The sequence below is a fragment of the Pseudophryne corroboree genome, chromosome 1, assembly GCF_028390025.1.
Source record: "Pseudophryne corroboree isolate aPseCor3 chromosome 1, aPseCor3.hap2, whole genome shotgun sequence".
NCBI classification, from domain to species: Eukaryota; Metazoa; Chordata; class Amphibia; order Anura; family Myobatrachidae; genus Pseudophryne; species Pseudophryne corroboree.
The window spans coordinates 295,383,938-295,399,699 of NC_086444.1; the positions used below are offsets into that span (position 1 = coordinate 295,383,938).

At 48.6% G+C, this 15,762-nt stretch overlaps 1 protein-coding gene across 2 annotated transcripts in view; it reads left to right on the top strand.

Moving 5' to 3' along the window:
* NAA25 (N-alpha-acetyltransferase 25, NatB auxiliary subunit) overlaps positions 1 to 15,762 on the top strand; it is a 335,868-nt gene that overhangs the window by 52,662 nt on the left and 267,444 nt on the right. For both annotated transcript variants that reach the window (XM_063964363.1, XM_063964364.1), the window contains exons 2-3: positions 13,906 to 13,991; positions 14,148 to 14,286. In XM_063964363.1, the coding sequence (XP_063820433.1) occupies positions 13,906 to 13,991; positions 14,148 to 14,286 (225 nt within the window). The remainder of the gene's footprint in view (positions 1 to 13,905; positions 13,992 to 14,147; positions 14,287 to 15,762) is intronic.

The window sequence follows — 15,762 nt, forward strand, 5'->3', positions numbered from 1 at the left end:
ACCCGTGGCCTCTGCCGCTCAGACAAGACCTGCTACAGCAGGGGCCCTGTCTGTTCCAAGACTTACCGCGGCTGCGTTTGACGGCATGGCGGTTGAACGCCGGATCCTGAAGGAAAAGGGCATTCCGGAGGAAGTCATTCCTACGCTTATTAAAGCCAGGAAAGATGTTACGGCAAATAATTATCACCGCATATGGCGGAAATATGTTGCATGGTGCGAGGCCGAAAAGGCCCCAACAGAGGAATTTCAACTAGGTCGATTTCTGCATTTCCTGCAAGCAGGAGTGAATATGGGCCTAAAACTAGGCTCCATTAAAGTACAGATCTCGGCTCTGTCGATTTTCTTTCAAAAAGAACTAGCTTCAGTACCTGAAGTTCAGACATTTGTGAAAGGAGTGCTGCATATTCAGCCCCCGTTTGTGCCTCCTGTGGCACCTTGGGATCTCAACGTGGTGTTGAGTTTCTTAAAATCACATTGGTTTGAGCCACTAAAAACCGTGGATCTGAAATATCTCGCGTGGAAAGTGGTCATGTTATTGGCCTTGGCTTCAGCCAGGCGAGTGTCAGAATTGGCGGCTTTATCATGTAAAAGCCCTTATCTGATTTTCCATATGGATAGGGCAGAATTGAGGACTCGTCCCCAGTTTCTCCCTAAGGTGGTGTCAGCGTTTCACCTGAACCAGCCTATTGTGGTGCCTGCGGCTACTAGGGACTTGGAGGACTCCAAGTTGCTAGACGTTGTCAGGGCCCTGAAAATATATGTTTCCAGGACGGCTGGAGTCAGAAAATCTGACTCGCTGTTTATCCTGTATGCACCCAACAAGCTGGGTGCTCCTGCTTCTAAGCAGACTATTGCTCGCTGGATTTGTAGTACAATTTAGCTTGCACATTCTGTGGCAGGCCTGCCACAGCCAAAATCTGTAAATGCCCTTTCCACAAGGAAGGTGGGCTCATCTTGGGCGGCTGCCCGAGGGGTCTCGGCTTTACAACTTTGCCGAGCAGCTACTTGGTCAGGGGCAAACACGTTTGCAAAATTCTACAAATTTGATACCCTGGCTGAGGAGGACCTGGAGTTCTCTCATTCGGTGCTGCAGAGTCATCCGCACTCTCCCGCCCGTTTGGGAGCTTTGGTATAATCCCCATGGTCCCTACGGAGTTCCCAGCATCCACTAGGACGTCAGAGAAAATAAGAATTTACTCACCGGTAATTCTATTTCTCGTAGTCCGTAGTGGATGCTGGGCGCCCATCCCAAGTGCGGATTGTCTGCAATTCTTGTAAATAGTTATTGCTAACTAATGGGTTATTGTTGAGCCATCTGTTGAGAGGCTCAGTTGTTTTCATACTGTCAAACTGGATATAGTATCACGAGTTGTACGGTGTGATTGGTGTGGCTGGTATGAGTCTTACCCGGGATTCAAAATCCTTCCTTATTATGTCAGCTCGTCCGGGCACAGAGTCCTAATTGAGGCTTGGAGGAGGGTCATGGTGGGAGGAGCCAGTGCACACCAGGTAGTCATAAATCTTTCTAGAGTGCCCAGCCTCCTTCGGAGCCCGCTATTCCCCATGGTCCTTACGGAGTTCCCAGCATCCACTACGGACTACGAGAAATAGAATTACCGGTGAGTAAATTCTTATTTCTCTAACGTCCTAGTGGATGCTGGGGACTCCGAAAGGACCATGGGGAATAGCGTCTCCGCAGGAGACTGGGCACAAAAGTAAAAAGCTTTAGGACTACCTGGTGTGCACTGGCTCCTCCCCCTATGACCCTCCTCCAAGCCTCAGTTAGATTTTTGTGCCCGAACGAGACGGGTGCAGGCTAAGGGGCTCTCCTGAGCTGCTTAGTGTAAAAGTTTAAAGTAGGTTTTTTATTTTCAGTGAGACCTGCTGGCAACAGGCTCACTGCACCGAGGGACTAAGGGGAGAAGAAGCGAACTCACCTGCGTGCAGAGTGGATTGGGCTTCTTAGGCTACTGGACATTAGCTCCAGAGGGACGATCACAGGCCCAGCCATGGATGGGTCCCAGAGCCGCGCCGCCGTCCCCCTTACAGAGCCAGAAGACGGAAGAGGTCCGTAAAATCGGCGGCAGAAGACTTCCTGTCTTCTATAAGGTAGCGCACAGCACTGCAGCTGTGCGCCATTGCTCTCAGCACACTTCACACTCCGGTCACTGAGGGTGCAGGGCGCTGGGGGGGGGGCGCCCTGAGACGCAATAAAAACACCTTTTTTGGCAAAAAATACATCACATATAGCTCCTGGGCTATATGGATGTATTTAACCCCTGCCAATTTTTACATAAAAAAGCGGGAGAAAGGCTCCGCCCCTTTTTCGGCGGCCTATCTCCTCAGCACACTGGCGCCATTTTTTCCTCACAGCTCCGTTGGAGGAAGGCTCCCTGACTCTCCCCTGCAGTCCTGCACTACAGAAACAGGGTAAAACAAGAGAGGGGGGGGCACTAATTTGGCATATAAATATATACAGCAGCTATATTAGGGAAAAACACTTATATAAGGTTATCCCTGTGTATATATATAGCGCTCTGGTGTGTGCTGGCAAACTCTCCCTCTGTCTCCCCAAAGGGCTAGTGGGGTCCTGTCCTCTATCAGAGCATTCCCTGTGTGTGTGCTGTGTGTCGGTACGTTGTGTCGACATGTATGAGGAGGAAAATTATGTGGAGGCGGAGCAATTGCCTGTGTTAGTGATGTCACCCCCTAGGGAGTCGACACCTGACTGGATGGTCTTATGGAAAGAATTACGTGATAGTGTCAGCACTTTACAAAAGACTGTTGACGACATGAGACAGCCGGCAAATCAGTTAATACCTGTACAGTCGTCTCAAACACCGTCAGGGGCTCTAAAGCGCCCGTTACCTCAGGTGGTCGACACAGACCCAGACACGGACACTGACTCCCGTGTCGACGGTGAGGAAAGAAACTTATTTTCTCTATCGTCCTAAGTGGATGCTGGGGACTCCGTAAGGACCATGGGGAATAGCGGCTCCGCAGGAGACTGGGCACATCTAAAGAAAGCTTTAGGACTATCTGGTGTGCACTGGCTCCTCCCCCTATGACCCTCCTCCAAGCCTCAGTTAGATCTCTGTGCCCGAACGAGAAGGGTGCACACTAGGGGCTCTCCTGAGCTTCTTAGTGAAAGTTTTAGTTTAGGTTTTTTTATTTTCAGTGAGACCTGCTGGCAACAGGCTCACTGCATCGAGGGACTAAGGGGAGAAGAAGCGAACTCACCTGCGTGCAGAGTGGATTGGGCTTCTTAGGCTACTGGACATTAGCTCCAGAGGGACGATCACAGGCCCAGCTTGGATGGGTCCCAGAGCCGCGCCGCCGGCCCCCTTACAGAGCCAGAAGGCAGAAGAGGTCCGGAAAATCGGCGGCAGAAGACGTCCTGTCTTCAACAAGGTAGCGCACAGCACTGCAGCTGTGCGCCATTGCTCTCAGCACACTTCACACTCCGGTCACTGAGGGTGCAGGGCGCTGGGGGGGGGGCGCGCCCTGAGACGCAATAAAAACACCTTGGATGGCAAAAAATGCATCACATATAGCTCCTGGGCTATATGGATGCATTTAACCCCTGCCAGAATCCATAAAAAAGCAGGAGAAAAGTCCGTGAAAAAGGGGCGGAGCCTATCTCCTCAGCACACTGGCGCCATTTTCCCTCACAGCTCCGTTGGAGGGAAGCTCCCTGGCTCTCCCCTGCAGTCACTACACTACAGAAAGGGTTAAAAAAAAGAGAGGGGGGCACTAATTAGGCACAGTATTAACTATACAGCAGCTATAAGGGGAAAAACACTTCTATAAGGTTATCCCTGTATATATATAGCGCTCTGGTGTGTGCTGGCAAACTCTCCCTCTGTCTCCCCAAAGGGCTAGTGGGGTCCTGTCCTCTATCAGAGCATTCCCTGTGTGTGTGCTGTATGTCGGTACTTTTGTGTCGACCAGTATGAGGAGAAAAATGATGTGGAGACGGAGCAGATTGCCTGTAATAGTGATGTCACCCCCTAGGGGGTCGACACCTGAGTGGATGAACTGTTGGAAATTACGTGACAGTGTCAGCTCTGTATAAAAGACAGTGGTTGACATGAGACAGCCGGCTACTCAGCTTGTGCCTGTCCAGACGTCTCATAGGCCGTCAGGGGCTCTAAAGCGCCCGTTACCTCAGATGGCAGATATAGACGCCGACACGGATACTGACTCCAGTGTCGACGGTGAAGAGACAAATGTGACTTCCAGTAGGGCCACACGTTACATGATTGAGGCAATGAAAAATGTTTTACACATTTCTGATAATACGAGTACCACCAAAAAGGGGTATTATGTTCGGTGAGGAAAAACTACCTGTAGTTTTCCTGAATCTGAGAAATTAAATGAGGTGTGTGATGATGCGTGGGTTTCCCCCGATAACAACTGATAATTTCTATAATGTTATTGGCATTATATCCTTTCCCGCCAGAGGTTAGGGTGCGTTGGGAAACACCCCCTAGGGTGGATAAAGCGCTCACACGCTTGTAAGGGCTCTACCCTCTCCTGAGATGGCCGCCCTTAAGGATCCTGCTGATAGAAAGCAGGAGGGTATCCTAAAATTTATTTACACACATACTGGTGTTATACTGCGACCAGCAATCGCCTCAGCCGGGATGTGCAGTGCTGGGTTGGCGTGGTCGGATTCCCTGACTGAAAATATTGATACCCTAGATAGGGACAGTATATTTTTGCCTATAGAGCATTTAAAAGATGCATTTCTATACATGCGTGATGCACAGCGGAATATTTGCCGACTGGCATCAAGTCTAAGTGCGTTGTCCATTTCTACCAGTAGAGGGTTATGGACACGTCAGTGGTCAGGTGATGCGTATTCCAAACGGCATTTGGAAGTATTGCCTTATTAAGGGGAGGAGTTATTTGGGGTCGCTCTTTCAGACCTGGTGGCCACGGCAACAGCTGGGTAATCCACGTTTGTACCCCAGGTCGCCTCTCAACATGAGAAGACGCCGTATTATCAGGCGCAGTCTTTTCATGGACAAGCGGGCAAAAGGTTCCTCATTTCTGCCCCGTGACAGAGGGAGAGGAAAAAGGCTGCAGAAATCAGCCAGTTCCCAGGAACAGAAACCCTCTCCCGCCTCTGCCAAGCCCTCCGTATACGCTGGGGCTTTACAAGCAGAATCAGGCACGGTGGGGGGCCCGTCTCAATGAATTTCAGCGCGCAGTGGGCTCACTCGCAAGTAGACCCCTGGATCCTTCAGGTGATATCTCAGGGGTACAAATTAGAATTCGAGACGTCTCCCCCTCGCCGTTTCCTAAAGTCGGCTTTACCGATGTCTCCTTCTGACAGGGAGACAGTTTTGGAAGCCATTCACAAGCTGTATTCCCAGCAGGTGATAATCAAGATACCCCTCCTGCAACAGGGAACGGGGTATTATTCCACACTGTTGTGGTACCGAAGCCGGACGGCTCGGTGAGACCGATTCTAAATCTAAAATCTTTGAACACTTACATACAGAGGTTCAAATTCAAGATTGAGTCACTCAGAGCAGTGATTGCGAACCTGGAAGAAGGGGACTACATGATGTCTCGGGACATCAGGGATGCTTACCTTCATGTCAAAATTTACCCTTCTCACCAAGGGTACCTCAGGTTTATGGTACAGAACTGTCACTATCAGTTCAGACGCTGCCGTATGGATGGTCCACGGCACCCCGGGTCTTTACCAAGGTAATGGCCGAAATAATGATATTCCTTCGAAGGAAGGGAATTTTAGTTATCCCTTACTTGGACAATTCCCTGATAAGGGTAAGATCCAGGGAACAGTTGGAGGTCGGTGTAGCACTATCTCAGGTAGTGTTGCGGCAGCACGATTGGATTCTCAATATTCCAAAATCGCAGCTTGTTCCGACGACTTATCTTCTGTTCCTAGGGATGATCCTGGACACAGTCCAGAAAAAGGTGTTTCTCCCGGAGGAGAAAGCCAGGGAGTTATCCGAGCTAGTCAGGAACCTCCTAAAACCGAGCCAAGTCTCAGTGCATCAATGCACAAGGGTTCTGGGTAAAATGGTGGCTTCCTACGAAGCAATCCCATTCGGCAGATTCCACGCAAGAACTTTCCAGTGGGACCTGCTGGACAAATGGTCCGGGTAGCATCTTCAGATGCATCAGCGGATAACCCTGTCACCAAGGACAAGGGTGTCCCTCCTGTGGTGGTTGCAGAGTGCTCATCTTCTAGAGGGCCGCAGATTCGGCATTCAGGACTGGGTCCTGGTGACCACGGATGCCAGCCTGCGAGGCTGGGGAGCAGTCACACAGGGAAGGAATATCCAGTGCTTATGGTCAAGCCTGGAGACATCACTTCACAAAAATATCCTGAAGCTAAGGGACATTTACAATGCTCTAAGCTTAGCAAGACCTCTGCTTCAAGGTCAGCCGGTGTTGATCCAGTCGGACAACATCACGGCAGTCACCCACGTAAACAGACAGGGTGGCACAAGAAGCAGGAGGGCAATGGCAGAAGCTGCAAGGATTCTTCGCTGGGCGGAAAATCATGTGATAGCACTGTCAGCAGTATTCATTCCGGGAGTGGACAACTGGGAAGCAGACTTCCTCAGCACGACCTCCACCCGGGAGAGTGGGGACTTCACCCAGAAGTCTTCCACTTGTTTATAAACCGTTGGGAAAAACTCGACAGGTATTGCGCCAGGTCAAGGGACCCTCAGGCAATAGCTGTAGACGCTCTGGTAACACCGTGGGTGTACCAGTCAGTGTATGTGTTCCCTCCTCTGCCTCTCATACCCAAGGTACTGAGATTGATAAGATGGAGAGGAGTAAGCACTATATTCGTGGCTCCGGATTGGCCAAGAAGGACTTGGTAACCGGAACTTCAAGAGATGCTCACGGAGGATCCGTGGCCTCTACCTCTAAGAAGGGACCTGCTCCAGCAAGGACCCTGTCTGTTCCAAGACTTACTGCGGCTGCGTTTGACGGCATGGCGGTTGAACGCCGGATCCTGAAGGAAAAACGGCATTCCGGATGAAGTCATCCCTATCCTGATCAAAGCCAGGAAGGATGTAACCGAAAAACATTATCACCGCATTTGGCGAAAATATGTTGCGTGGTGCGAGGCCAGTAGGCCCGACGGAGGAAATTCAACTGGGTCGATTCCTACATTTCCTGCAAACAGGAGTGTCTATGGGCCTGAAATTGGGGTCCATTAAGGTTCAAATTTCGGCCCTGTCAATTTTCTTCCAAAAAGAACTAGCTTCAGTCCCTGAAGTTCAGACGTTTGTAAAAGGGGTACTGCATATACAGCCTCCTTTTGTGCCTCCAGTGGCACTTTGGGATCTCACTGTAGTTTTGGGTTCCAAAAGTCACATTGGTTTGAACCACTTAAATCTGTGGAGTTAAAATATCTCACATGGAAAGTGGTCATGCTGTTGGCCCTGGCCTGGGCCAGGCGCGTGTCAGTATTGGCGGCTTTATCCTGAAAAAGCCCTTATCTGATTTTCCATTCGGACAGGGCGGAATTGAGGACTCGTCCTCATTTTCTCCCTAAGGTGTTTTCAGCGTTTCACCTGAACCAACCTATTTGTGGTGCCTGCGGCTACTAGGGACTTGGAGGACTCCAAGTTGCTAGACGTTGTCAGGGCCCTGAAAATATATGTTTCCAGGACGGCTGGAGTCAGGAAATCTGACTCGCTGTTTATCCTGTATGCACCCAACAAGCTGGGTGCTCCTGCTTCTAAGCAGACTATTGCTCGTTGGATTTGTAGTACAATTCAGCTTGCACATTCTGTGGCAGGCCTGCCACAGCCAAAAATCTGTAAATGCCCACTCCACAAGGAAGATGGGCTCATCTTGGGCGGCTGCCCGAGGGGTCTCGGCTTTACAACTTTGCCGAGCAGCTACTTGGTCAGGAGCAAATACGTTTGTAAAATTCTACAAAATTGATATCCTGGCTGAGGAGGACCTGGAGTTCTCTCATTTGGTGCTGCAAAGTCATCCGCACTCTCCCGCCCGTTTGGGAGCTTTGGTATAATCCCCATGGTCCTTACGGAGTCCCCAGCATCCACTTAGGACGTTAGAGAAAATAAGAATTTACTTACCGATAATTCTATTTCTCATAGTCCGTAGTGGATGCTGGGCGCCCATCCCAAGTGCGGATTGTCTGCAATACTGGTACATAGTTATTGTTACCAAAAAATCGGGTTATTGCTGTAGTGAGCCATCTTTTCTAGAGGCTCCTCTGTTATCATGCTGTTAACTGGGTTCAGATCACAAGTTGTACGGTGTGATTGGTGTGGCTGGTATGAGTCTTACCCGGGATTCAAAATCCTTCCTTATTGTGTACGCTCGTCCGGGCACAGTATCCTAACTGAGGCTTGGAGGAGGGTCATAGGGGGAGGAGCCAGTGCACACCAGATAGTCCTAAAGCTTTCTTTAGATGTGCCCAGTCTCCTGCGGAGCCGCTATTCCCCATGGTCCTTACGGAGTCCCCAGCATCCACTACGGACTATGAGAAATAGAATTATCGGTAAGTAAATTCTTATTTTCCAGTAGGGCCACACGTTACATGATCACGGCAATGAAGGAGGTTTTGAACATTTCTGATACTACAAGTACCACAAAAAAGGGTATTATGTGGGGTGTGAAAAAACTACCCGTAGTTTTTCCCGAATCAGATGAATTAAATGAGGTGTGTGATGAAGCGTGGGTTTCCCCCGATAAAAAACTGCTAATTTCTAAAAAGTTGTTGGCATTATACCCTTTCCCGCCAGAGGTTAGGGCGCGTTGGGAAACACCCCCTAGCGTAGATAAGGCCCTCACACGCTTATCAAAACAAGTGGCGTTACCGTCCCCAGATACGGCCGCCCTCAAGGAACCAGCTGATAGAAAGCTGGAAAATATCCTTAAAAGTATATACACACATACTGGTATTATACTGCGACCAGCAATCGCCTCAGCCTGGATGTGCAGTGCTGGGGTGGCTTGGTCGGATTCCCTGACTGAAAATATTGATACCCTAGACAGGGACAATATATTATTGACTATAGAGCATTTAAAGGATGCATTTCTATATATGCGAGATGCACAGAGGGATATTTGCACTCTGGCATCAAGAGTAAGTGCGATGTCCATTTCTACCAGTAGAGGGTTATGGACACGTCAGTGGTCAGGTGATGCGGATTCCAAACGGCATATGGAAGTATTGACGTATAAAGGGGAGGAGTTATTTGGGGTCGGTCTATCGGACCTGGTGGCCACGGCAACGGCTGGAAAATCCACCTTTTTACCCCAAGTCACCTCGCAGCAGAAAAAGATACCGTCTTTTCAGGCTCAGTCCTTTCGTCCCCATAAGGGCAAGCGGGCAAAAGGCCACTCATATCTGCCCCGGGGCAGAGGAAGGGGAAAAAGACTGCAGCAGACAGCCTCTTCCCACGAACAGAAGCCCTCCCCCGCTTCTGCCAAGTCCTCAGCATGACGCTGGGGCCTTACAAGCGGACTCAGGCACGGTGGGGGCCCGTCTCAAGAATTTCAGCGCGCAGTGGGCTCACTCGCAAGTGGACCCCTGGATCCTGCAGGTAGTATCTCAGGGGTACAAATTGGAATTCGAGACGTCTCCCCCTCGCCGGTTCCTGAAGTCTGCTTTACCAACGTCTCCCCCCGACAGGGAGGCGGTATTGGAAGCCATTCACAAGCTGTATTCCCAGCAGGTGATAATCAAGGTACCCCTCCTACAACAGGGAAAGGGGTATTATTCCACGCTGTTTGTGGTACCGAAGCCGGACGGCTCGGTGAGAGCCATTTTAAATCTGAAATCCTTGAACACTTACATAAAAAGGTTCAAGTTCAAGATGGAGTCACTCAGAGCAGTGATAGCGAACCTGGAAGAAGGGGACTATATGGTGTCTCTGGACATCAAGGATGCTTACCTACATGTCCCAATTTGCCCTACTCACCAAGGGTACCTCAGGTTTGTGGTACAGAACTGTCACTATCAGTTTCAGACGCTGCCGTTTGGATTGTCCACGGCACCCCGGGTCTTTACCAAGGTAATGGCCGAAATGATGATTCTTCTTCGAAGAAAAGGCGTCTTAATTATCCCTTACTTGGACGATCTCCTGATAAGGGCAAGGTCCAGAGAACAGTTAGAGGTCGGAGTAGCACTATCTCAAGTAGTACTACGACAGCACGGATGGATTCTAAATATTCCAAAATCGCAGCTGATTCCGACGACACGTCTGCTGTTCCTAGGGATGATTCTGGACACAGTACAGAAAAAGGTGTTTCTCCCGGAGGAGAAAGCCAAGGAGTTATCCGACCTAGTCAGGAACCTCCTAAAACCAGGCCAAGTGTCAGTACACCAATGCACAAGGGTCCTGGGAAAGATGGTGGCTTCTTACGAAGCGATTCCATTCGGCAGATTCCACGCAAGAACTTTTCAGTGGGATCTGCTGGACAAATGGTCCGGATCGCATCTTCAAATGCATCAGCGGATAACCCTGTCTCCAAGGACAAGGGTGTCTCTCCTGTGGTGGTTACAGAGTGCTCATCTCCTAGAGGGCCGCAGATTCGGCATTCAGGATTGGGTCCTGGTGACCACGGATGCCAGCCTGAGAGGCTGGGGAGCAGTCACACAGGGAAAAAATTTCCAGGGCTTGTGGTCAAGCATGGAAACGTCACTTCACATAAATATCCTGGAACTAAGGGCCATTTACAATGCCCTAAGTCAGGCAAGACCTCTGCTTCAGGGTCAGCCGGTGTTGATCCAGTCGGACAACATCATGGCAGTCGCCCACGTAAACAGACAGGGCGGCACAAGAAGCAGGAGGGCAATGATGGAAGTGGCAAGGATTCTTCGCTGGGCGGAGAATCATGTGATAGCACTGTCAGCAGTGTTCATTCCGGGAGTGGACAACTGGGAAGCAGACTTCCTCAGCAGACACGATCTTCACCCGGGGGAGTGGGGACTTCACCAAGAAGTCTTCCACATGATTGTGAACCGTTGGGAAAAACCGAAGGTGGACATGATGGCGTCCCGCCTCAACAAAAAACTGGACAGATATTGCGCCAGGTCAAGGGACCCTCAGGCAATAGCTGTGGACGCTCTGGTAACACCGTGGGTGTACCAGTCAGTGTATGTGTTCCCTCCTCTTCCTCTCATACCAAAAGTACTGAGAATCATAAGAAGGAGAGGAGTAAGGACTATACTCGTGGCTCCGGATTGGCCAAGAAGGACTTGGTACCCGGAAATTCAAGAGATGCTCACGGAAGACCCGTGGCCTCTACCTCTAAGAAAGGACCTGCTCCAGCAGGGACCATGTCTGTTCCAAGACTTACCGCGGCTGCGTTTGACGGCATGGCGGTTGAACGCCGGATCCTGAAGGAAAAAGGCATTCCGGATGAAGTCATCCTTACCCTGATCAAAGCCAGGAAGGATGTAACCGTACAACATTATCACCGTATTTGGCGTAAATATGTTGCGTGGTGCGAGGCCAGGAAGGCCCCTACAGAGGAATTTCAACTGGGTCGTTTCCTGCATTTCCTGCAAACAGGACTGTCTATGGGCCTCAAATTAGGGTCCATTAAGGTTCAAATTTCGGCCCTGTCAATATTCTTCCAAAAAGAACTGGCTTCTGTTCCTGAAGTTCAGACGTTTGTCAAGGGAGTACTGCATATACAGCCTCCTTTTGTGCCTCCAGTGGCACCTTGGGATCTCAATGTAGTTTTGGGATTCCTAAAATCACATTGGTTTGAACCACTCACCACTGTGGACTTAAAATATCTCACATGGAAAGTGGTAATGCTGTTAGCCCTGGCTTCAGCCAGGCGTGTCTCAGAATTGGCGGCTTTATCCTATAAAAGCCCTTACCTAATTTTTCATACGGACAGGGCAGAATTGAGGGCTCGTCCTCAATTTCTCCCTAAGGTGGTTTCAGCTTTTCACTTGAACCAGCCTATTGTGGTGCCTGCGGCTACTAGGGACTTGGAGGATTCCAAGTTGCTGGACGTAGTCAATGCCCTGAAAATGTATGTTTCCAGGACGGCTGGAGTCAGAAAATCTGATTCGCTGTTTATCCTGTATGCACCCAATAAGCTGGGTGCTCCTGCTTCTAAGCAGACGATTGCTCGTTGGATTTGTAGTACAATTCAGCTTGCACATTCTGTGGCAGGCCTGCCACAGCCAAAATCTGTTAAAGCCCATTCCACACGGAAAGTGGGCTCATCTTGGGCGGCTGCCCGAGGGGTCTCGGCTTTACAACTTTGCCGAGCAGCTACTTGGTCAGGGGCAAACACGTTTGCTAAATTCTACAAATTTGATACCCTGGCTGAGGAGGACCTGGAGTTCTCTCATTCGGTGCTGCAGAGTCATCCGCACTCTCCCACCCGTTTGGGAGCTTTGGTATAATCCCCATGGTCCTTTCGGAGTCCCCAGCATCCACTAGGACGTTAGAGAAAATAAGAATTTACTTACCAATAATTCTATTTCTTATAGTCCGTAGTGGATGCTGGGCGCCCATCCCAAGTGCGGATTGTCTGCATTACTTGTACATAGTTATTGTTACAAAATCGGGTTATTGTTGTTGTGAGCCATCTTTTCAGAGGCTCCTCTGTTATCATGCTGTTAACTGGGTTCAGATCACAATGTGTACGGTGTGATTGGTGTGGCTGGTATGAGTCTTACCCGGGATTCAAAATCCTTACTTATTGTGTACGCTCGTCCGGGCACAGTATCCTAACTGAGGCTTGGAGGAGGGTCATAGGGGGAGGAGCCAGTGCACACCAGGTAGTCCTAAAGCTTTTTACTTTTGTGCCCAGTCTCCTGCGGAGCCGCTATTCCCCATGGTCCTTTCGGAGTCCCCAGCATCCACTACGGACTATGAGAAATAGAATTATCGGTAAGTAAATTCTTATATTTTTTAACTTTTTCATACTTAACGATCCACGTGGACTACGACTGGAACGGTAATCTGTGCCGAGCGAAGCACCTGGCCTGAAGCATGGGGAGCGAAGCGAGCCATGCGAGGGTACACGGTGCACTAATTGGGGTTCCCGGTCACTCTACGAAGAAAACGACACTAAAAAAAACCTCATGTTAACCTTTTGACCTGTCGACCTAGCACATGTCGACCTATAGTGGTCGACCTAAACACTGTCGATCTAATGATCCACACCCGTAATTGCTGCCAAAGCTGCATCAAAGTATTGAGCAAGGGCTGTGAGTGCTTATGTACATTTGACTTAGTTTTTTATTTTTAATAAATTAGCAAAAATCTCAGAAAAAACTTTTCACGTTGTCATTACAGGGTGTTGTGTGTAGAATTTTGAGGGGGAAAAAATGAATTTATTCCATTTTGGAATAAGGCTGTAACATAACAAAATGTGGAAAAAGTGAAGCGCTGTGAATACTTTCCGGATGCACTGTATATAATTAAATGACAGTGGCAAATGAGTGTGACTACTTATCAAATGTGATAGGTCTTTCTGCTAACTTTTGAATCCCTCGTCCCCTCTTCCCCCATCCCAGCCAGGGCACTTACCGGAATGGTGGAGCTCTGGTAAAGACATCTAGTACTGGGGTACACATAAGTAAATATTATTTGAGCAGCGGATAGTGTACGCATCCCCTGCCTCCCCAATTCTGCATTTGATGGCAAAGAAGCTTATGGAGGCAAGTGGGATGCTGTGGATAGTGGAGGGACCAGACTCCCGGTGTTCCTCTTGTGGCACTGATGCACGGAGGTTGTGGTGTCATTGTTGCTTCATACAGTATGAAATGCACTTCATACATTCATTAATGGCACTGTTACATTTTGTGGCTTGTGTGCATGAAATAATTGTGTGCTGCAGGGGCAAATATAATCCTGTGCACCAGTAATGATGAATAATGATGTGTTTGTGTCCTAGATTACCTGGACAATGGGAACAACAAAATGGCCATCCAGCAGGCTGAGAAACTGCTCAAGAAGCATAAAGATCTGCACTGTGCTAAGGTATGCACCAATAAATATATTCTGCTTGATAAAACCCAATGAAAGTTGCTAACTGTATTCTGGAAAGTTAATCATTTTGGAGCTCCAAATCCACTTCTGTTTTCATTCAATTCTAGATGTTATTGTTTAGTAACTCTCACTTATTATGTGTCTCAGGTCCTCAAAGCCATTGGGTTACAGAGAACTGGGAAGCAAGATGAAGCCTTTGTACTTGCACAAGAGGTAGCAGCTCTGGAGCCTACTGACGACAACTCCTTGCAGGCACTCACCATCTTGTACCGAGAAATGCACCGACGTAAGGACGTAGAGCTATATAAGGAAATACTATTTAATAATTTTAGTCTGTAAGGGTTATGTTTGATATTTGTCACCCTTACCGGGTGTCTTTACAACTACTGCAGTCATTGTTTCTACACATTAGTTAGTGGGCGATCTTGTCTACAGCATACCACAGCATAAAGAAGGTGTCCTCCTTTGCTACCCAGGCACAGTTTTCAGAGCAGCTGCCTTTCCCCATATTGAGGATGTCTGTATCTGTCAGTAAAGAGATCCATTAAGGCTGCTGTTAATTGAAATGACCGTTATAGTTTTAGGGTGCTAGGTAGGTTATGTAATGCTGGGCACACACTAGGCAATATGTCGCCTGATCTGGCGTATTGGACCGACATATCGGGTACATTGTCTAGTGGGTACTCACTACTGTGCAACTCTCAGGTTTTTGTCAGGTTGTCCCGGCGGCGTACTTTCCGCCTGATGGGATGATCTGGCAAATGACGGCATGTATTGGATTGCGACCGCGAGCGATATATTGCGAGGTTGCACGATATATCGTTCAGTGTGTACAGGAGAGCCCGTCTGCTGGTCGAAACATCATTGTGTGTACCCATCTCTTGTTTTTAGTGCACTACGCTTTAATTCAAAAACCTTTTATGGAAGTGTTCTGATTGCTTGAATTTAACAAACAATTTGAGCTAAAAGAAATATGTTACTATTTAATCTGTGCACTGTGATTGTGCGTTTATTAGGTTACTGTGACCATTGTGTTTCTTATATTCACATTATGGGGTGTATTCAATGCTTGTCTGATCCTTTCCGACGGAAAGGATCCGACAATGCAGTATTCAATTAGAGGCCAAATCCGACAGGTTTTGACCGTTCCCGCCAATGCAACTTTTTTTAAAGTCTGATTGACATTGTCGGAAACTGGGTAGAACCTGTCTGATTTGGCCACGAATCCGACAAAACACGTGGATCGATGGCTTACGTGCTTTCCGACAAGTCAGATTTTCTGACTTGTCGGATAAACGGGAGTATGATTGAATTGGTTGAATCTGGATTCGACCTTAAACTCCCGTTAATCCGACAAATCGGGAAATCCGATTTGAATTGAATACAGCCATGTCAGTTTCTTCACTCCCCCCGTCACCCAGCTCCATTGAAGTGCAGGCAAATATGGACAAGATCGTCCATATTGGCCTGCATGCACAGCCGACGGGACACCAGCTATGAACGAGCGTGGGGCCGCGCATCGTTCATCGCTGATGCCTCCACACTCAAAGATATAAACGTTATCTCGTTCAATAATGAACGAGATCGTTCATATCTTTGAGGAATATCGGCCAGTGTGTAGGGCCTATAAGACTGTAACCCTACATGTGATTTATCTCTGACATCTTTTACTTGGCATTTAGCTGCTCATCTGTGTGTATTATAACAAGTATCATCAATTACATCTTTGTTTTTCTATATTTTTGTGAATTTCTTGATTTTC